Genomic DNA, 22,807 nt, shown 5'->3' with positions numbered 1-22,807 from the left:
TGGAAAACATCCACCCAATGTGCAGTGGCAATCAAAAAAGGGAACACAATGTTGGGAATCATTAGAAAAGGGATAAATAATAACATAGAAAATAATCACTTTCTTCTTCAAGATGTGTTGCTCATGTCGATTCCATTCTAGGTGTGCACGCAGCCACGTGTGCGGCCGTTGGAGATTTTTGCCTTAGCGGTATCCGTAGGGTCAGCTGTGGCTCCCTCTTGAGTGCTGTGCTCACATGTTGGTATATTAGGTGCCGCTGGCCCTACACCCTCCCAGTTCCTTCTTACCACCTGTGGTGGTTAGTCGGAGCGCCTCTCCCTTGCCTCACAAGGACTTGAGCCTTTGGCTTTGTAAATAGTTTGTTTACAGTAGGTGGTAAGTAAGTAGCTGTGAAGTAGGCATGCTCCGGGTTTTAAGCCCTGCTCTGACTGCAACAGGCCTAGACCTATTAGTGACCTCCATAGCAGCTGCCTCAAATTCTTGGGAGAATCACATGTTAAGGAGAAGTGTCGCATCTGTAAGAACTTTTGTCCCAGAATTCAGAAAGTGAGACATCTTTCTCATGGAGGCTGCTGTCCGCCCAGCGTCTGAGTCTTCCTGGCTAGACTGCCCTGAGCACCTCAGTACACAGCGCACCCCCAGCCCCAGTGCCTAAGGGGAGGTCAAAGAAGGGTGACACACCAGCAGTGAGCAAGAAGGGCAAAGGACCCAGTTTGGGCTGGCAGCCCACACCAGAGCCACATGAGGACGCCCCACGCTGATGGGGCCCCCTAGTCCCCCAAGGGATCTGCCATCGACTCCAGGGAGCGGTAGGGGACCCAGACTGGTGATAGGGCTGATGCCTTCCCAGGCTCTCCCGGTGCCCAGAGAGCTGAGGCCTCTACCAGCACTGCATGTGTCGCAGGTCACAAGCAAAGGCTCCCAGTGAGGGCAAGCCAGCCGTAAAGACCACCCAGAGTACGGGTAAATGATGCTAGTCTCCAGAGATGAGACAGCGCTCTCCGTCTGCAGGCTCCAGGTCTCTGTCTTCTGCAGGACGTCCTAGATCGCCTGCACCGCGCTCACCGTCTCTGATTTCTCAGTGCGGATCCTCTAGAGGAAGACACTGATCACTGTATTACTGGCACCAATCATCCTCCTGCCGGCTGTCTCCTCAGTGCAGATCCCAGTCTCCTAGACCGTGGGAGCGGTTTGCGTTGCGATAACAATTCCCCTGTCCCCGATCCACCTACTTGAGCCACTGGTCTCCTGCGGCCACAGTTAGCCATGAGACACAAGCTTCAACGTCCCCTCCTGGTCATCGGAAGCTGATTCCTCTGGTTCAGAAAGGGAATTCAGCCCTTCACCATGACAGCATCAGCGCGATTGGGCACCTGAGGCTGCGTCGATCTCCATGATGCCGTCAGGGCAGCGAGGCCAGTGGCTGGCATAATGGCCCTACTGGGGCGCGTGGGCCATGCCTGTGATGCTGATGCCTCAGTCAGTCCATTCCTCGGCCGCTGCCTCAGAGCAGCAACCAGCAACACTGAACTCGGTGCTCAAGACGCATTCGGAGGCTCGGGGAGAGGAGCAAGCGCCCAACCCAAAACCCTCTTCCCCTCCCCCAGTGACCCAGTTGTTGTCGTTGTCCCTGGATGAGGCTGTGGCAGACCCCTCCCGTGCCAGCACGTTGGATGATTTTAAAGAACATCAGGCTCTGCTTCGTAGGGTGGCTACGAACTTGGGCTTGGAAGTGGAAGAGATGGTGGAAGAGGCGAACACCCTGTTCATTGTGCTCTTGACCTCTACTCTCACCCATGTTGTGTTACCAGTACAGGATGGGGTCCTAAAAATATCAAAGCCCTTTGGCAACTCATTCTTCCATCCCTCCCACTTCCAAGAGGGCAGAAAAAAGGTATTTTGTCTCAGCCAGGGGATTCAAATATTTGTATACCCACCCTCCTCTGGCCTTGCTGGTCATCTTGGCAGCCAATGAGAAGCACAGATGAGGGCAAACCAGTTCAGCCCCCAAGAATAAAGAGGCCAAGAGACTGGACCCTTTTTGGGAGAAAGATTTATTCAACGGCCAGCCTTCAGTTCTGGGTGGCTAACCACCAGGCTCTCTTGGGGAGGTGCAACTTCAACTTATGGGACTCCTCTGTAAGTTAAAGGACTCGCTGCCCCAGGACTCGTCCCAGGAATTCGGGACCCTGTTGGAGGAGGGTACGACAGCTGCAAGGTGCTCCCTCCAGATGACATGGGATGCAGCCAATTCGACAACTAGGGTGGTCGCGTCGGTCATGGTCATATTGCGCAGCTCCTGGCTTCGGACCACTGGCTTGTCCCAGGAAATGCAGACCTCGATCCAGGAACTTCCCTTTGACTGGACTGGACTCTTTGCAGAGCAGACTGACATGAGGCTGCATGGACTGAAGGACACTCAGGCCACCCTTCACTCGCTTGATCTGCATATGCAGCAGTCAGCGAGGAAGAAGTTCTGGCCGCCCCTGCCACCAAGGCCTTGACAGCCTCGACAGAGACCTGCAAGGAGAAAGGGTAGAGACATGAGTTTGTCGTCGCCTCCCTCCTTCCTCCCGCTCACTTGCGCAACCCAGCCCGTCGAGGGCCAGAAGCGTTTGTTTTGAGGGTGCACTCAGGGGCGATGCCCTAGTCATCTCCCCAGATCCGCCTCATCCTTTCCTCAACCGTCTTCGTCTCTACCATTCGGCCTGGTTATTGGGTGCTAGAGATTGTATCTCAGGCTACACCCTGCAATTCTCGGCTGCCTCCCCCTCCCCAGCCCTGTTGAGAACCTCATATAACTGGGGGCAATGGAGGAGGTCCCCTGCGACAGAAGGAGAAAGGGTTCTACTCCCATTATTTCTTAATCCTGAAAGTGAATAGGGGCCTAAGACCCATTCTGGACCTGCAGCACCTCAACAAGTTTCTCAAAAAGTTGAAGTTCCGCATGATCTCCCTAGCCTCCATCATCCCCTCTCTGGATCTGGGAGACTGGTACGCCACCCTCGATCTGAAGGACACTTTATTTCCATATATCCATCTTTCAAGGTCGCAGATGATTCCTCCGTTTTGTGGTGGATGGGCACCGTTTCCAGTTCACAGTGCTGCCCTTTGATCTCTTGTCTGCCCCAAGGGTGTTTACAAAAGGTATGGCACCAGTGGCCGCTTACCTCAGGCTTCGAGGAGTTCAGGTTTATCCATATGTCGAGGACTGGCTCATCAAGGGCAGATCTCAGGGACAGGTGCAAAGGAGCCCTGAACTGGTTAGTTTCACCTGCCGCAATCTGGGCCTGTTGATGATAAACTAAAAGAAATTGACCTTAAGGCTGGAGCAACGAATAGAGTTCATTGGGGCAGTTCTCAACTCCACATGAGCCAGAGCCTTCCTTCCAGAGGCACCTTTCCAGGCCATGTCGGACCTGATATCCCATGTGGAAAAACTACCCACTCACCACCGCTCACACCTGCCAGCAGTTGTTAGGCCGCATGTATGTACATGGCCCAGCATGCCCAGCTCCATCTCAGGCCACTGTAAGCGTGATTGGTGGCGGTCTACATCCCCAACAGACACGATCTAAATCAGGTGATCAGGGTGCCAGTTTACATCCGATCGTCCCCAGATTGGTGGTTGATCCCCAGATCGGTGTTGGAGGGAGTTCCCTTCGCAGCCCCGTCCCCATTGCTGAACCTGGTTTCCAGTGCCTTGGATCTGGGCTGGGGAGCCCACTGGGAGTTGAGCGCACAAGGCTACTGGTCGCGGGATGATCATGGAGCTCAAAGCGGTTCACCTGGCCTGCCAGGCTTTCCTGCCCTACGTGAAGGGCAAGGTAGTGCAGGTTCTGACAGACAATACTGCAGCAATGTATTACATCAACAGGCAGGTTGTCAATCCTTTGCCAAGAAGCTCTCTACCTTTGGGCCTTCTGTGTGCAGCATGCCATCCATCTGGTGGCCGCGCATCTGCCTGGGTCCAAGAATGTGGTAGCAGATCGCCTCAGCAGGATCTTCTCGTCTCGTCACGAGTGCTTGCTCCAACCAGAGGCGGTCAGTATTATCTTCCGGAGATGGGGGACTCCCCAGGTGGATGCCTGTTTGTGTCCCATCAGAACAGGAAATGCCACATGTTCTGCTCATTCCAGGGATTGCACAGGGGCTCCCGGTCAGATGCTTTTCTGCTCCCATGGTTGGGGATTCTCATGTCCGCCTTCCCGCCAGTGCCCTAATCCACAGAGTCCTCATGAAGAATAAATAGGACAGGCAAAGGTTATCCTGATAGCTCCTGTATAGCCTTTGCAGCACTGGTTCAGCACGCTGATGGACCTTTCAGTGCTCGCCCCGCTGCAGCTGCCTCTCTGCCCAGACCTACTGTCCCAGAACCATAGCAGTCTTCTGCATCTGAGCCTGGCAGCACTGCACTTGACAGCGTGGCTTCTGCGTGACTAAATGCAGAAGAACAGAATGCTCGGCCCTGGTCCAGCAGGTCTTGTTGAGTAGCAGAAAGCCCTCCACCAGAGCAACCGACTTGGCCAAGTGGAAGAGGTTCACATGCTGGGCTTCGGACCGGGGTATCTGGGCTGAGTCAGCCTCACTGCAGGCGACCCTGGACTATCTTCTGCACCTCAAGCTCCAAGAATTGTCCCTGTCTTCAATCAAAGTCCACTTGTCCGCTATTTCGGCCTTCCACCCTCTGCTCCAGGGCAGGCTGGTCTTCGCTCACGACTTGATGGTCCTGTTTTTCAAAAGTCTGGAGCATCTTTACCCACATGTCAGGTCCCTCCCTGTGACCTGAATCTCGTGCTGTCGTGACTCATAGGGCCTCTCTTTGAGCCTCTAACTTCCTTCTCCCTTCTCCTCCTCTCCTGGAAAGTTTCTTACCTGGTCACAATAACATCTGCTCATAGGGTCTCTGAGATCAGGGTGCTTACTTCAAAGCCACCCTAGACAGTGTTCTGCAAGGACAAGGCCCAGCTGTAGCTGCATCCAGTGTTCCTAGCCAAGCTGGTTTCACAGTTTCATACCGGCCAAGACATATACTTACCTGTCTTCTTTCCGAAGCCTCATAAATCAGCAGAGGAGCGCGCTTGTCTTCTACATAGACAGTGCCAAGCCATTTCGTAAGTCAACGCAATTGTTCATTGAAGTGGTAGACAGGATGAGAGGTCACCCAAGGTCTGTGCAGAGGATTTTGTCCTGGATCATTGCCTACATCTGTTACTGCTATGACCTAGCAAAGGTGCCTCCACCGGCAACCATGACTGCCCACTCGAGTAGGACTCAGGCTTCGTTGGCAGCCTTCCTGGCCCAGGTGCCAATTCAGGATATCTGCAGGGCCGCTACCTGGTTGTCTATCCACACGTTTGCGTTTCATTGTGCACTCACCCAGCAAGCCCAAGACAATGCTGGCTTTGACGGAGCAGTGTTGCAAGCTGCATGACCGTGAACTCTGAGCCTACCACAGGGATACTGCTTGTGTGTCACCTAGAAAGGAATTGAAGACCAAGTACTTGAATAAGGAAAAACGGTTACCTACCTTGCGTAACTGTTGTTCTTTGAGATGTGTTGCTCATGTCCTTTCCATTACCCATCCTCCTGCCCGTCAGTTGGAGTTGTGGGCAAGAAGGAACTGTGGGGGCATAGGGCCGGTGGCGCCTGATATACCAATGCATGAGTGCAGCACTCAAAAGGCCGCCATTGCTGACCCTGCGAATACCACTAAGGCAAAAATCTCCAGCCGCACCTGTGTGGGCGCACACACACCTATAATGGAATTGACACAAGCAACGCATCTCGAAGAACAGACGTTATGGAAGGTAGGTAATGGTTTTATATAAATCCATGGTACGCTCACACCTTGAATAGTGCATGCGGTTCTGGTCACCCCATCTCAAAAAAGATATATTAGAATTGGAAAAGGTGCAGAGAAGGGCGTCAAAAATTATTAAGGATATGGAACAGCTTCCAAATGAGGTGAGATTAATAAGACTGGAACTTTTCAGCTTGGAGAAGAGACAACTTAGGGGGTATGACAAAGATCTATAAAATCTTGACTGATATGGAGAGCGTAAATAAGGAAGTGTTATTTACTCCTTCACATAACACAAGAACCTAATGAAATTAATAAACAGAAGGTTTAAAACAGAGAAATGGAAGTACTGTGTCACACAACTTGTGGAACTCATTATCAGAGGATGTTGTGAAGGCCAAAACTAAAATGCAGTTCAAAAAAGAACTAGATAAAGTTCCTGGAGGCTAGGTCCATCTCTGGGTGTCCTCAGCCTCTGATTACCAGAAGCTGGGATTTGGATAACAGGATGGATCACTCAATAATTGCCTATTCTGTTCATTCCCTCTGGGGCACCAGGCACCAACTGCTGTCGGCAGACGGGACACTGGGCTAGATGTACCACTGGTCTGACCCAGTATGGCTGCTTTTATGTTCTGATGCTGCTCTGGAACAGTTTCCTTCCTTGTTTTATCCTGTGACTGTTTTTTATTCTCCTCCTGCTGGGGGTTTTATGCCATGCATGCAGAGGCAATAATTATCTCGTTCTCTTCTACTGACGGAGCCTTACTGAGGTAGTGGTGAGGCTTGGCCTCTGAAAGGCTCCACGGCCAAGGCGCAGTTACCCAGAGCAGACTGGTGGGGAGTGGAGATACGTTTATTTTTGGTGTTGCTGTAGTAGGTGCTCTGGTGTAATGCAGCATTGCAGTGGCTGGGGGTGTCCTCCCTGATGAGATTTGAGTGAAAGACTAGGCTTCTTTCTCTCTCCCCCTTCCCCTCCCCCCCAGCCAAAAAGACCATGAAATGTGTAAGTCTTTTCTCTAGAGCGCATGCTTATGAAACATCTCCACGGGGGAGTCTCCCTGTCTGAACACGTGCTCTTGCTTCTGTTACCAGACACATGTCTCTGCACCAGCTCTTCTTGTTCAGTGATGCAAGGAGGCTGGTTACTAGCCTGAAGAGTCTCTCACTGGTTGCTGTGTAAAACATCATGGCAAAACAGGGAGGAGGCAGGGCTGGTCCTGTAAGGCTGTGGACTTAGGAACAGCAGGTTTCTGCTTCAGCATCTGCCAGCAGCTCAAAGGAAAAGCTGAAAAAGAAGCAGATCACGCAACTGTGTGTCTTATTGGAATCTTTCAGGCTCATGAAATTGTGCTGTTCTCAGAGACCTTTTACTATCACCCAGGCTCCCTGGGGAGGGTGGGTGAATATTATTACTCTAGGGCAAACCCTTGCAGAAGTGGGACCTGTGCAGTCTTTGATATGCAGCCTTTTGCTTGGCGGCATTGTGGTAGGGAGGAGACCTATATTTGGAAGAGATTTTACTCCTCCATGGAGTGTACGTGCTGAGCAGTTCCCCTGAGGTGTTGGGTACCTTTCTCCTTGAAAAGAATAAAGCTGGATTCACCTTTGACAAGTATGGAGGGTTCATCAGCCCTGCAGAATAACTGTAACCCCTAAGTTCTAATGAGCTTGTTGGGAAGGCAGAGAATGAAGCACCTGGAATGTGCAGGAGGGGCATTTCTGTTCTCTTTAACAGACTACTCTGTATGCACAGAAAATGGGTAGCCTCCTTTCTGCCACTGTGTCATATCTGGGGACTGTAATCAAATGGCAACATGTGAACTCCCTCCTCCTTCCAAACACCAGCATGCTCCTTTCTCTGCAACAGAAACAAAGCTAAGGTGCATTCTCTTGGCTGTGAAGGAAGCTTAGCAGTCCAGTAGGGGGAGGGGGTCAGAACTAAGGGGAACAACAGAGCAGTGCACAGGAGGGGCAGGACTGAGATGACAGTAGGGGCTCTAAAGCAAGATTGAAGGGCATCCAGAGAGCTGTTGGAGCCTTCACAGCCCTTTCACAGCTGTCTGGCTCTAGCTGGTGCTTTCAGTTCCTTACTTCCATGAGTTCTAAAACTTGCTAAAGAGAGAGAGAAACAAATGTTTTTGCTTTGTAACGTATTTTACCTGTGTGAGTCTAATGCTAAATATCATGGAAGCCTTTCCGTTGACCAACCCAGATCGCTTCTTTCTTGATGCTGTGGTTGGAGGCACTCTGGTTAGGGGCAGACCTCTCCCTCTCGCATATTATCTGGGTGTGAACATTCTTCTCCATCCGAGGGGTTTTGTGGCTTCTCTCTCTGTCTTCCGGCGATGTCCATGACTGCAGTGGTTCTTCCCTTAGGCTAACGAACTGACTGAGTAAGGCTACATTGCCATCCATCTGTGTCCTGCCCTCAGAGCTGGGTTGGCACATCTGATTACCATGCATTTGCACCGTTTCAGAGGCTTCTTTGCGTGCCATCCTCATCTTGGTCTTAGTGGAGGCTTCGTATTGGGTCACCTCAGTGCTGCTATATTGATTGACCAGCAGCTGTTGCCTTCTCGTCCCATACTCCTCTGTCTCCTAGATCAGTGGTTTTCAAACTTTTTTTCTGGGGACCCAGTTGAAGAAAATTGTTGATGCCCGCTACCCAGTGGACCTAGGGATGAGGGGTTTGGAGTGTTGGAGGGGCTCAGGGCTGGGGCAGGGGTTTGGGATGTGGGAGACTGTCAGGGCTCTGGGGTGGGGCCAGGGATGAGGGGTTTGGGCTGCAGGAAAGGGTTTCAGGTTTGGGGGGGCTCGGCTGGGGCAGAGGATTGGGGCATGGGATTGGGGTGCGGACTTACCTCCGGCCGCTCCCAGTCAGCAACACAGCTGGGGTGCAGAAACAGGCTTCCCGCCTGTCCTGGCGCCGTTGACCGTGCTGCGCCCCGGAAGCGGCCAGCACCAGGTCCAGCTCCTAGGCAGAGGCACACAACTCACCCACAGACTCCCATCCTTGGGGGTGTGCAGCATGTGGAGCCCTGTGGCCTCCCCGCCTAGAAGCCGGACCTGCTTCTGGCCGCTTCCGGGGCATAGCGTGGTGTTGGAGAAGGTAGGCACTAGCCTGCCTTAGCTGGGCAGCATCGCCGACGGGACTTTTAACGTCCTGGTCAGTGGTGCTGACCAGAGCGATCCAGTGCCTGACATGCTGCTACCCACTACTGGGTTGTGACCCAAGCTTTGGCTTTATCACATCCACCAGCATAAAGATTGGTTCCATTATTGCTCTGCCTACCTGTCCATACCAGGGAGCGGGTGGCAGTGACCTAACAGGTGTGGTCCTCTAAACTGTCTCCTGCTGCAGCTTCCCTAGTGTGCTTTATACTTTTAGCTACTGAGTTGGCCATCCTTGCCCATTTCTGATCTGAGTGGAGACAGAAATACGTAGAGAGTCTGTTCCTGGATCCTGGTAACTGACTTTATCGTTCAGTCCCCTATTGTGATAACTCAACTTCAGCTCTGTCCTCTTTACTACCTAAATATCCTGTCAGCTTTGGGATGTCCCTCCCATGTCCCCTTCCCCTAAAAGAGACAAGTTTCAGATGAGCATTGCTGAGTCTGGCACATCAGATGCAGGTTTAGAACAGGTGTGAACAGGCAGAGTACTTTGTTTCACGTGGTTACTTGGCAAAGTTGGCATTCCTAGTCTGGTGCCTGAATGTCCCACTTTTAGGTTGCTTCTGACACTTCCTCAGAATGTTGTTGCCCTCACGTTTCCCCACATTGGGAAGCCTTTGCCACTGGATTCCTTGCGGATGTATAATTTTCTCTCTCTTTTATTAAGTGAGAGAGAATCTCTGTTTCTCCCCTGGCTTTCAGTTTGCAGTGACCAGACTCCTCCAGATTAGCAACGAACCTCCACATGCATCTTCGGGAAATGTACGGTGAGGCCATTAGCACAGAACTAATGTACTCTGTTTTAGGTCACTGAGCAATAGCAAGATCTGGCTGAGCGAAGCAATGTGATGTTTCAGTCCAACCTCCATTATTAAACAACTTGAACAGGATTTGAACTCCTGTCAAGGCAGGCACTTTATCCCTGGGGCATTGGTCAGCCAGCAGAATTTAGAGCTGTGATATTGGCCATCACCAGGCTCCTTGGGGATTCCACAAGGGCAATAGAAACATATGGTAAATGGTGCTCACCACACTGAAATAAAGGTTGTAAAGTTTCAGGTGGGTTACATAGCTCCTTCCCACAGCTTCAAGTATAGGTGTGCCAGTGGCCATAAGATGCAACGTGCCCCATGTTTTGCTGCTTTAGCAAAACTGAGGACAAAGGGCGTCAAAGTTCCTTCCCCACTCTGAACTTTAGGGTACAGATGTGGGGACCTGCATGAACACCTCTAAGCTTAACTACCAGCTTAGATCTGCTTTTTCTGCCACCACCCAAATAGTTTGAGTCATTTGGGAAACTCTGTCTTCCCCCCTAAAACCTTTCCCTCCCTGGGTAGCCTTGAAAGACTCCTCCACCAGTTCCCTGGTGAACACCGATCCAAACCCCTTGGATCTTAAAACAAGGAGGAATTAATCATCCCCCCCCCTCCCCTTTCCCCCCACCAATTCCTGGTGAGTCCAGATCCAATCCCCTTAGATCTTAAAACAAGGAAAAATCAATCAGATTCTTAAAAAGAAGGCTTTTAATTAAAGGAAGAAAGGTAAAAATCATCTCTGTAAAATCAGGATGGAAAATAACTTTACAGGGTAATCAGATTCATAGAGCCCAGAGGAACCCCCTCTAGCCTTAGGTTCAAAGTTACAGCAAACAGAGGTAAATCCTCTTAGCAAAAGGAACATTTACAAGTTGAGAAAACAAAGATAAAACTAACACGCCTTGCCTGGTTGTTACTTACAAGTTTGAAATATGAGAGGGTGGTTCAGAAAGATTTGGAGAGCATAGATTGATGTTTGGTCCCTCTTAATCCCAATAGCGAACAACCCCAAAACAAAGAGCACACAAACAAAAGCCTTCCCCCCACCAAGATTTGAAAGTATCTTCTCCCTTTATTGGTCCTTTGGGTCAGGTGTCAGCTAGGTTACATGAGCTTTTTAACCCTTTCCAGGTAAAAGGATTTTGGTGTCTCTGGCCAGGAGGAGTTTTATAGTATTGTACGTAGGAAGGCTGTTCCCTTCCCTTTATAGTTATGACAAAGGGAAAGAAATTTTTATATTTCAGCTATATCGGTACACTCTTTGCCTCTTTTTATGTGCTGTGATTGTGATTAGGGGCTGAATTCAGGGCTTGAATGGCAATAGAGGTTGCACAGCAAGTGGAACTTGCACTGATCGAACATTATGTGAAATGACGAGGCTGTGGGAGAACTCTGAGGGAAGCAGAGAACCATTAATGTGGAATCCTTCTCTCCTGGGCACACAGCAGCAGGTAGGCAGAATGGGCTGCTGCTGCTGGTGGGGGTTGAGGGGGGCGGGGAGGGAGACTGCTGTGCAGAGCCAGGGGGCTGATGTGGGTGTCTCCCTCTCCCCCATCTCAGGATTGCTTGCTCAGGCAGCTGTCTGAACTTAAATAGACAGCATGTCGGCACACTCTCCCCAACACACACTCTGTCTGTCACCTATACACACACTCTCCCCCTGTCACACACACACTCCCCGCTTCCTCCCCCACACTTCTGTTGAAAAGTAGCTGGCAATCTAGTAGGATGCCTATGGAATCTAGTAGGATGGGATTGAGAAACCTGCATCAAGTGACACTGTGCCTGCCCCATGAGGCATTGCAAACCCTTCCCAAAGCACCCTGCAGCCAGTTGGCCAATGGAATAACTAACCACAGCGCACTGCTAGTATGCTGCTAGTATGGATGCACTCTGCCAATACAAGGAGCTAGTGTGGACATGCAACAGCGGTTTGTTTAAAGCGCTTTAAAGCTGCATAACTTTTATTGACAAAACTCTGTAATGTAGACAAAGCCTTAGATTGTAAAGCCCTCTGGTAGCTAAAGTCCTCCTCCAGCCGAAGGGGATTTGCAGAAGGCCACAGAGAGTGTACTTTCAGGCCTCTGCTTCACCAGGCTCCCTAATGGAGCTAGGCCCCCATTTATATTCTTCAGCTGGGACTCAGACCCAGTCACTGGCTGCTGCCTAGCTGGGTTAGCTGATTCCTGGCGCCTCCTTGCTGGCCACCTCTCCAGAACAGGGGTGGCTGTTCCCAGGCCGTTGAAGGGAGTAACCACCTGGTTACAGGGTAATATCAGTGTGAAATTGCTGCGCCATGTAATATAAATGGATCATGTCCCTTCAGTTCTCATCTGCCCTCTGCCAATCATTGCATTGCATTTCCCCAGGGCTTGTTAGAACATCCCAAACAGCTGCTGCTTTTAAATCTACTTGCCACACTAGTGCATCTTTCTACTCTCCTTCTCTCCCTCCTTGTACAGAATCCCCACCCCTCCCCCAAAAAAACACTGGGCTCAGACCAAGGATAGTCCTGATTCTCTCTTGCATCAGCAATTATCTTTGTCTGCATAAATACATCACTGTTTTAAAGTTGATCATGTCACTGCCCATGATTACAAAACAGTGGCATTTCCCATTTAGCAAGGGCAGTCCTGTTGAATTGTCATGGTCCAGCACTCAATTCCTAGCCCTAGAGGGCCCTGGGAGAACTGATTACATGCTCATGACATTTTTATACATAGAAGTGCTATCTGAGGTATTTTAGCCGTTTAAAATGTATTATTGTCATAAACAGATAGCTAAGGGTTAATGTCTCTTTCACCTGAAGCACCTGATCAGAGGACCAATCAGGAAACAGGATTTTTTCAACTCTGGGTGGAGGGTTTTTTGTGTGTGTGTCTGTTGTTCTGGGTCTTCTGCTGGAATCTCTCTCAGCTATGAGAAGGATTTCTATTTCCTGCTTTCTAATCTTCTGTTTACAAGTTGTAAGTACAAATATAGTAAGACAGTAAGGTTTCTATTGTTTTCTTTGTATTTACATGGATATAGTTGCTGGAGTGCTTTGAATTGTATTCTTTTTAAATAAGGCTGTTTATTCATATTTCTTTTAAGCAATTGACCCTGTATTTGTCACCTTAATAGAGAGAGACCATTTGTATGTATTTTTCTTTCTTTTTTTTATATAAAGCTTTCTTTTAAGACCTGTTGGAGTTTTTCTTTAGTGAGGAACTCCAGGGAATTGAGTCTGCAGCTCACTAGGGAATTGGTGGGAGGAAGAAGTCAGAGGGAAATCTGTGTGTGTTAGATTTACTAGCTTGACTTTGCATTCCCTCTGGGTGAAGAGGGAAGTGCTTTTGTTTCCAGGACTGGAATTAGAGAGAGTGGACTCCCTCTGCTTAGATTCACGGAGGTTGCTTCTGTGTCTCTCTCCAGAAGGAACGGGGGGGGGAAGGGAAAAGGTTTATTTCCCTTTGCTGTGAGACTCAAGGGATTTGGGTCTTGGGGTCCCCAGGGAAGGTTTTTGTGGGGACCAGAGTGCCCCAAAACACTCTAATTTTTTGGGTGGTGGCAGCAGTACCAGGTCCAAGCTGGTAACTAAGCTTGGAGGTTTTCATGCTAACCCCCATATTTTGGACGCTAAGGTCCAAATCTGGGACTAAGTTATGACAATTATTTATATGTTTTTGCCTCTGAGCTCTTTGCATTTGGTTTCATGGTAACAAGCACCTTGCTTTCTAGGTGGGAGATGCCAAAAAATGGTCCCAGTAACATTTAATGAACGCTCACAACCAGTCTGAAAACAGTTTCTCTGTCACATACAGCATATATGGGATGGTGGGAGACTGGAGGTTTCAGCAGTGCTCAGAATGAGCTACATAATTTTATTCACAGCTCTGCCACTCATGCATACTGCACCCATCCCAAACTCACCACACCATCATTCATATCTTTCCTACATGCATCTTCCACTGTCATCAATGGCACCTGTGTGTACGTAGCTTAAGGGAGAACTGATCTAAAATGTATTAAAAGTTTCAGCATTTGGTATGGTGAGGTTTGTGCTGCAGATCCAACCTCTCCTTTTCCCCCTCCCCCTCCACACACCCCAGTTTAGTCTTGTATAATGAGGAAAAGGTGCTAATGTCTTTTGCTTTAATTTTTTGCTAATGTTTAAGGATCAATACAGTTATTGACATGGGAGGCACACCGTGTGTATTTAGAAAAAAAAAAACACCTAAGGAATTCTTAGGATATACTCTGCCTTGAAATCTACAAGGGTCAAGCAATTTACGTTATCAGAAAATTACCTAAAGATCCTGTGGAAAGCCTAGGAATAAAAGCCTGAGGTTGAAGCCATGCTATTTAGCGATTGTTGAGGGAAACAAAATTAAAAAAATCAAAGCCCAGCTTAACCTCTTACCCTGGGAAAACCAAATACTTTATACAAGAATCTTGGAGAACACCTTAGATCTGTCACAGTAAATAGTTTGTCAACGTCCAGGAATACATGCTTCCAGCCATCAATGGGGGAAACTGTTACTCCATTTTCTTATTTATTTGTATTTCAGTAGTGCCTAGAGGCCTTAGCTGAAATCGAGGCTCCACTTTGCCCTGCACATTACATACGCATAGCAAAAGAATCTCAACTACATAATTTTCAATCTAAAGAGACAGGCAGACGGAGGATGAGGGAGGAAACAGGCATAGAGAGCTGAAGTGATTTGCTCAGTGAGCTGCTCTGTGCCCAATATCTGTCATGATATTGTTAGGTAATAAAGCAAGTCCTCACTCACCTCTCCAGCACCCGAGTTCGTGCGGAGTTGGTATGGGGCACACAATTCTGTCAGAGACCAGACACCAATGCGTTGATCAACGGGCTCACACTATCCTTAGCTCTAAAAAGCTTTAGATTAAGTGTGGCCCCTTTATTAGGGGTGAGCATCAATATTTATACACAGAAGTAAACAAAGTGATTAACAAAAGATAATGGTCATGCATAATTAATCAAGATTTTACAGGAAAAGCAAGTTAACAAGTAAATGCATAGAGATAAAGGCTAATGGCTACTAGGGAAAGGGGGTGTCATGAGTAGTTTGCAGGTCAGTGCTTTGTTCAAAAGGGTTCAGGAAGGATTATGCAGAGACAGTCAGTCTGGGTGTGTTTTGGCTCCCCAAAGTTCACCAAAAGTTTAGACCCAACATTCCTCCATTTGTAGCTTTGAGATAACTATTAATCAAAAAGCTACACCCTATTTTAAGATCTCAAGGGCCGCTTGGCAATTTTAGCCTGGGCCAATTTGAAGAGAGTAAGGCTTTTAGCTGAAGTGGGAAAAGAATAAACTGACTTACATGAGTTTATGAGGGAGGGGACACACTGAATACAGCAACACAGTATTATAAGGACTACTATGGCCCCAACAACACCCACCAAGAGTTTTTTTTTTTTTTAACCCACCCAAATCCGGGCAGCCAATTTCATAAGGCTCCCCACCAATCATAAGGTGGCTGGCCAGAGGAGTAGTTTTTAGCCATTTCCCTTAGGTGTTTGGTACGTTGAAAAGTGTTAGAGTAGGTGTCATTTACAAAAACACAGCATTCTTCATAAGCAGAAAATAAACTAAAAAAGCATTAAAAAAAACATACAGTTGTCAGAATAAAGGGTCCTCTCATTTTTTTCGAGTCAATTTAAGTCTAATGTCTGAGAGAGGTAAGCTGGTCCACTGGTCGAAGGCAGTGTCCTCAGTGGTGACAAGAGCTGCTGGTCCGTCACTGTGGTCCACTACGGCTGGCTTGACGTGGGAGTGGTGGATCCAAGATTTGCGTCCTTCCAGGAACACTGCAGTCTGGGTTGTTAAAAGAACCTGGTGGGGTCCAGTAAACCTTGGCTGGAGGGTGTCGTCACGAACGAACTTTTTGGCCCAGACGAAGTCCCCTGGTTGGAACGGGTGGATCTGTTCCTCCAGCGGCACGGTCTGGGAAAACTGCGAGGCTTTCCAAAGGGTACGGAGGCGAGCCTGTAGGGAGAGAAACTGACACGCGGTTAAATGATCCCCTCCCAATAGTGAAACATCAGCACGTGGTAGCGCCCCGCCTTTGAAAGGGGGGGTGTTCATAGAGCAGTTCAAAGGGGGATAATCCCAATGCGCGGGTTGGGCGAGTACGAAGGTGAAACAGGACCAAGGGAAGTACCTGAGGCCACTTTAATCCTGTTTCCTGACAGTATTTAGCCAATGTAAACTTAAGTTCCCTATTTATACGCTTAACTTTCCCGCTAGACTGGGGGTGGTAGGGTGTATGAAAGGAGTGTGAAATGCCCAGTCCTTGTTTTAAACGGCCAAGGACATGACCAGTAAAGTGAGGTCCGCGATCTGAGTCGAGCACAAGAGGGATGCCAAAACGGGGTACAATGTTTCTAAGGAGAATTTTCGCCACTGTGGCAGCAGTACAATTAGCAGTAGGAAAAGCTTCGACCCAGGAAGTCAGAGGGCAAACCAAAACAAGGAGGTGCTTTTTTCCAAAAGCCTTTGGCATATCTGCAAAGTCAATTTGAAGATGTTGAAATGGAGCAGCAGGCGGAGGTTTTCCACCCTTAATTTTGTTAAGAGGTGGAGCAGGTCCATTACGCTGACATGTGCTGCATGCTTTCACTATTGATAGGCAATAGGGTTGAATGCCTGGAGCATACCAAAAGCGAGCGATGGTGTTCACGAGGGCGTGCGTGCCGTAGTGACCCCCTTTATCATGGTGCCAGCGAACTGCCACGGGGTATGTGGAGCGAGGGAGGCAGGCTCGGCCATCTGGCATAAGCCAGGTCCCTTTGACCAGAGTGGCCCCGAGGCTTTCCCACGATTGTAGTTCATCAGCGGGTACTGGTACGGGGTGCGGTGGAGTAAAGGAGGAGGCTGCAATAGCCAATGTGGGCATGGCTAAAGGTAAGGTGGCAGCCTTCTTAGCGGAGGCGTCAGCCAGGGCATTCCCACGGGTAACGGGGCTACTATCTTTAGTATGGGCCCGGCAGTGAACTACAGCCAGGACAGAGGGTTTTTGGAGGGCGTCCAAAAGCTTGTGGATGAGGGGGAGGTGCTGAATGGGTTTACCGGCAGCTGTCTGGAAACCTCGAAACTTCCAGAGGTGGATATGACAATGCACAACTCCAAAAGCATATTTGCTATCAGTAAAAATGGTAACGGTCTTACCAGCGGCCAACTGGCAAGCTCGGGCCAGGGCATAGAGTTCAGCGGCTTGGGCTCCCCAGTTGCCTGGCAGTGAGGCGGCCTCTTGAATGTCCCATTCAGAGGTGACAGCATAACCAGTGAAACGCTTGCCATCAACATAGAAGGAGCTTCCGTCCGAGAAGAGGATGCAATCGGGGTTGTCCAGTGGCACGTCAAACAGGTTGTCTCTTATCTGTAAGATGCTGTAAACTACTTCCACACAGTCGTGCTGATCCTGGAGGACTGGCAGGTCAGGAAGCAAGGTAGCTGGATTAAGGGGTCCACACCTTTCAAAAATTAGGTTAGTGTCTTCTAAGAGTTCGGCCTCTAGCTGTTGCTGACGATGGGCCGAAAAGACTTGGGTTGTGCCCCTACGCAGAAGGGCTGACAAGGCATGAGAGGTCCAAACCGTGGTAAAATGACCCAGGGTTAGGCTCTTTGCCTTTGTGATCAGCAGGGCAGCTGCTGCCAGAGTTCGGGTGCAGGATGGGGTTCCCTGAGCGACAGGGTCGATTTGCTGAGAGTAAAAAGCAAGCGGGAAATGGTGGGGCCCGCTCAGCTGGGTAAGGACACCACTAGCAATTCCGCCCCTCTCGTGGACAAAAAGGTGAAAGGGTTTGCTGTAATTGGGGGGGCGGAGAGACATGGAGGAGGCCACACTGTCCTTGAGTAACTGAAAGGCTTGAATAGTGTCCGGGGACCACTGCAAAGGGTCAGGAGCAAGGTTAGCAGTGAGTCGGTGGAGCGGTTTGCTTAACTCCCCGCAGGACGGCAACCAGGGGCGACAGAAGCCAATTAATTTTAAGAAACCTCGAAGTTGTTTCTTGGTGTTCGGTAGAGGGCAGTTTTGAATAGTCTTTATGCGGGCTGGGTTCATCTGTCTTCCCTCTGGGGTTAACAGGAAGCCCAGATATCGGACCTTCTGTGAGACCCACTGAATCTTTTTAGGGTCTACCTTGTGGCCTCTGGTGTGTAGGTATAATAAAAGTGCCTTACCATCGATGCGGAGGGCAGCTTTTTCGCGATTACCTAATAGGATGTCATCTACGTATAGGACCAATGTGGATCCCTGCGGACTGGTGAAACCTTCCAAGTCGTGGCGGAGGCACTGGCTGAAAATCGTGGGGCTGTCTCTGTAGCCTTGAGGAAGTCGTTGCCAGACATAACTTTGTCCCTCCCAGGTGAAACCAAAGAGATACTGAGAGTCTGGGTGCACAGGAATGATGAAAAAAGCTGATTTTAAGTCAATAACAGTGAACCACTCAGCATCCCAGGGGATTTGGCTGATGATAGTAGCTGGGTCAGGAACTACTGCATGAAGAGGGACCACATACTGATTAACAACTTGTAGATCCTGTACAAAGCGCCAACGAACAGGGTCTCCGTCCTTTTTAGGAGGCTTTTTGACAGGCAGTATAGGGGTGTTACAGGGAGTGCGCTGAGGGCGGACTAGCTTTTGTGCAATGAATCCCTCGATAATGGGGCGGATGCCCTCCCGGGCTTCCAGCGACAGGGGGTATTGAGGGACTGACGGGGGGGGTTAAGGAAGGCTTCACCTGAATCCTTACGGGCTCTGCCGAAAGGAGCAGGCCAACATCAGTGTCAGAAATTCCCCAGAGGGTTGAAGGCAAGTCAGTGAGGTCAGGGGAGAGAGAGGGGGGTGTTTCCCAATTACCCTGAGTAGGGGCCGAATCTCCTAACACTGTCATCAATAATCCTACCCCTTCAGGAGTGCAGGTTAAAGTAGCCTCAAGCTTACAGAGTAAATCCCGGCCCATCAAAGGGATCGGACAAGCTGGGGAAAAAAGAAAACGGTGAGGAAAACATTTATCAGCATAAATAACATTCAAAGGCAAAGTGAGTCCCAGAGACTGTGGGTTGCCCTCCACCCCAGTCGCAGTTTTAACCTCAGAGGATAGCCAGGGAGAGGGGGCATGATTTAAAAGAGAGAAAGTAGCCCCAGTATCAATGAGGAAAGAGACAGGCAGTCCCTGGACTGAAAGGGTTAAACGAGGCTCTTTGCTGGGAGGGGAGAAAGTGAGAAAGGAGCCGGCTAAAGACATTAAGGAAATAAGACCATCACATTGTTTGTCTTCGCCCCCGGGGTACCGTCATTGAGGAGGCTGAGTTTGCTGCGGCTGCTGCTGTTTCCCCTAGTTGATCCAGGCCTGGGGAATGGGCTGAGCTGGTGGTGCACCTGTAAAGGCATCTCTCTAACTATACTTTTATTACTCGCAAGAGATTTGACGGGGACATCCTCTGGGCTATCCTCAGGGGGGGGGCATGCACCCTGCTGTATCTGTTTGGACATTAGCCTAGTAACTACTCCTCCCGAGGTTTGCCCCTCCATTTCCTCCTCATCCTTCTGCAGAAATTCCAATTTGGGATTCTGCAGATTCCCCTCTGCTACATGGAGAGAGTCCCCCTGCGGAGGAATAGGGGCAGGTGCAGAGGGGACCAGCTGACGAGTCAAAACACGCCCTGGTCTACACCCTTCATCGAAATAACCTGGAGGGGGTTCACTCTCGGGAGAGTACCTGACTGCCATAATTTTTAAAGATTTCCACAGCTCTGCTGCTGTGTTCCAACAAAGCCAGTAACATAACTGTCCCGGATGGTCTTTTTCGATCTGGCTCTTTACTCCTCTTAAGGCAGCCTGTTCGAAAGAGCCATACGAAGGCCACCTCATCTCCGGGTCGGCCAATACCGCGGTATACCCAGTCCAATTCCTTACACATAGTGTGTACAACTTCTTCCTAGACATTCCTGTCTGTACTGGGAGTTTCCCTTCGTTCCATAACTTATTTACAATCCCCAACGGACTCTCAAGAGGCACGCTAGTCCCTTGACCCATGGTGTCTGACAGGAGCCCTCCAACTGGCGTTTACCCTGCTGTCCAATACACGACCCCTCAATATTGAATTGGCTGGGAGAAATCTCCTGTGGCGCCTTGCCAATTCATATATGAGTGGTCTGACCACTGGACAGAGGTACCGCACCAGAAGGAATCCCGGACGAGCCCCCAAATTGTTAGGTAATAAAGCAAGTCCTCACTCACCTCTCCAGCACCCGAGTTCGTGCGGAGTTGGTATGGGGCACACAATTCTGTCAGAGACCAGACACCAATGCGTTGATCAACGGGCTCACACTATCCTTAGCTCTAAAAAGCTTTAGATTAAGTGTGGCCCCTTTATTAGGGGTGAGCATCAATATTTATACACAGAAGTAAACAAAGTGATTAACAAAAGATAATGGTCATGCATAATTAATCAAGATTTTACAGGAAAAGCAAGTTAACAAGTAAATGCATAGAGATAAAGGCTAATGGCTACTAGGGAAAGGGGGTGTCATGAGTAGTTTGCAGGTCAGTGCTTTGTTCAAAAGGGTTCAGGAAGGATTATGCAGAGACAGTCAGTCTGGGTGTGTTTTGGCTCCCCAAAGTTCACCAAAAGTTTAGACCCAACAATATCACCCCCCTTTAAACCCCAGAATAACGACACTTTGTGCAGTGATGGGTTTTGTAGTAAGCATGTTGTTCACACCCAAGAATGCTCTTTCCAGTCTCACATCGAGAGAAAATTCCCTGCAGATGATTGCAGTGCAAGAAGCCATATAAAATAATTGTGCTAAGCCCTCAGAACCCAGTTTGCTTCTCCAGAGCAGGAACTACTCTTGCTAACTTGATTGGAGTCACTGTTTACTTCCTGCAGCATCGTCTAGTTTGCTTTGTGTTTTCTGTTGGGCTTGGAATGATTTCTGCCTGCCATTTCTAAGATTACTGCTATTGTGTCGGAGGAGGGGGAGGGGGAGGGGGGTGATTCATTAGGTACTGTTGTTTTCTGCTGATTTGTTTGTCATTACCTAGGGCAAAATTCCACTCAGATCCCAATGTAGATATTCTGCTCTCCTTTTATGAGTGGCTGCTTGTTTTTCCTCTCTAACCTCTCCTTCCCATCACAATACAAGTGTTTCTGTTCGGCTCTCTCTCCTATCCCCAAAGGCCACCCCTTGGCCCCACCACTGACTCACCCCCAACTCATCAAACATACGAGGTAAACCATTGCCATAAGTCCCTCTCCTTGGACTCTGCTTGGAATAGAAACCAGGTCTCCTAAGTCCTGTGTCCTTCCACAAGATCAATTTTCTATCCAGTCATAACCTGTATTGTGCTCCTGCTGCAAGTGTTGATACGAGGGATAAGGCAGTGACAGACTGGGCCCCTTTACCTTTCGTCCTCCCATTGAAAACTCAGCCCACCTAAAGCTAGGCCAACATGTCAGACTTCTGATGGATAGTGATGTCTGTTAGGTGTGATTATTTTTTTAATGACATTTTTATACTAGCCAAAGCCATAGTGTAAAAAGTGCTTTTGCTGATATAGTTTATTTTGCTTAGGGAACATGTGTAAAAGCTGTCTTGGCAAAAGCAGTCTTTTGCTGGTATAAACTCTCTCTGCTAAGAGAGTTTCCCACTATAGCTGTGTACTAGCAAATGCCATGCCTAATACATCAAGTCAAAAGACAGCTGCTAAGATCCTCCTCTCTCCAAGTCTGACCACATCACCTCTCCCTCTGAATCCCTCCATGATTTCTAGTTTTCACCATGTAAAGGTTGAGCTTCTTGTTCGGCTCTTCAAGGCCCTTCACATTTCTTCCTCTCCCTACTTATTCAGTCTTGTCCCTTATCCCATTGCCCACCCCGGCATCCTCTGGTCCACCAGTGATTCTAGACTTGGCTGGCCACTGTCTGCTTCTTCGCATATTCCCTTGTTCGTGAAACAGCTCAGCTTTCAACAGAGCAGTAAGCCCTGAGCTCCCTCCTTCAGATTGTTCTCAATACTCACATCTCCTGGGAGATGGATAAGGAATTGATCAGCCCAGGACTTGGTAAAGGCACTGCTGGGTGTGGCTGATAAATCCCTCTGTTTTGTAGAAAGGAGTTGCCTAACAAGCTTAGCGCCTACCATCCCCATGGCCAGTTTGCTGTAGGTTGTATCCTACTCCTGCTGCTGCTGGCTTTTTGTCGTCTTAGATGTTAAGGTCTTCGGGACAAGGGCTATCTAGTGCACAGCACCTAGCACAAAGGGGCCCTGATCCTGACTGTGGCCTCTGGGGTCAGGAAAAAAGATTTGGGGATACTTTATGGCAGTCTCTTAGGAAGTAGTGTTGCCTCATAAGAATAGTCACATGGTCAGGGAAAACAGTAAATACAATGATCACTGGCTCAGAGGTATATTTCCAGCATCTGGAAACACACTTTTTTTTGCTGTCGTTAAACAGAAGAAAGCACCTTTAGCTGTCGAATAAAGAATCTCTCCCTGCTTTTTATCATTTGTTAATATATAGGTGCTCCTCCTCTAGTAACTTGGTGAATTACCATTGGAAGGTTGTTCTAATCAGTACCTTTTCGATTAGAGAGTCAGGATATTTAAACTTAGAATTTGATGTGGGCTACAAGCTTTCCTCTATTGGAGACTGCAAGTATTTTATCATTTCTGGAGGGTTATTTGGCTGTTTTAAGAGCAATTTGATTGATAAGTTAACTTCTATGGAGAGCACTATCTACTATTATTGTTTGTATGCGCTAATATTACTGCAAGGGGCCCTCTGGAAGTGCATGTAAATGGAGAATGAGTGGCTTTGGGTTTGGATATCATGCTGGCCCTGCTTGAAGCACTTTATGGCACTAGGACAGTTTGGTGTAGCTGTGATGGGCTGCATTTCTCTCCATGGGTGTCAGACAGTATTAAAAAGTGCTGTCACGATCTCAAGTATATTTTGACATGGGTACTTTTTTGTTTGTTTTTTATGTTTTTTA

At 48.8% G+C, this 22,807-nt stretch overlaps 1 protein-coding gene across 19 annotated transcripts in view; it reads left to right on the top strand.

The window, feature by feature from the left end:
* The window catches only part of CAMK2G (calcium/calmodulin dependent protein kinase II gamma), a 162,658-nt gene that overhangs the window by 113,246 nt on the left and 26,605 nt on the right, over window positions 1-22,807 (top strand). For 6 of the 19 annotated variants that reach the window (XM_050960141.1, XM_050960140.1, XM_050960139.1 and 3 more), the window contains exon 14: window positions 11,103-11,246. The exons of the other annotated variants lie outside the window; for them this stretch is intronic. In XM_050960141.1, the coding sequence (XP_050816098.1) occupies window positions 11,103-11,246 (144 nt within the window). The remainder of the gene's footprint in view (window positions 1-11,102; window positions 11,247-22,807) is intronic. 19 annotated transcript variants of the gene reach the window in all.

The sequence above is a fragment of the Gopherus flavomarginatus genome, chromosome 6 (assembly GCF_025201925.1).
Source record: "Gopherus flavomarginatus isolate rGopFla2 chromosome 6, rGopFla2.mat.asm, whole genome shotgun sequence".
Taxonomy (NCBI): Eukaryota; Metazoa; Chordata; order Testudines; family Testudinidae; genus Gopherus; species Gopherus flavomarginatus.
Note: the sequence above shows the minus strand (reverse complement) of the source record. Positions and strands in the feature narration are given on the sequence as shown.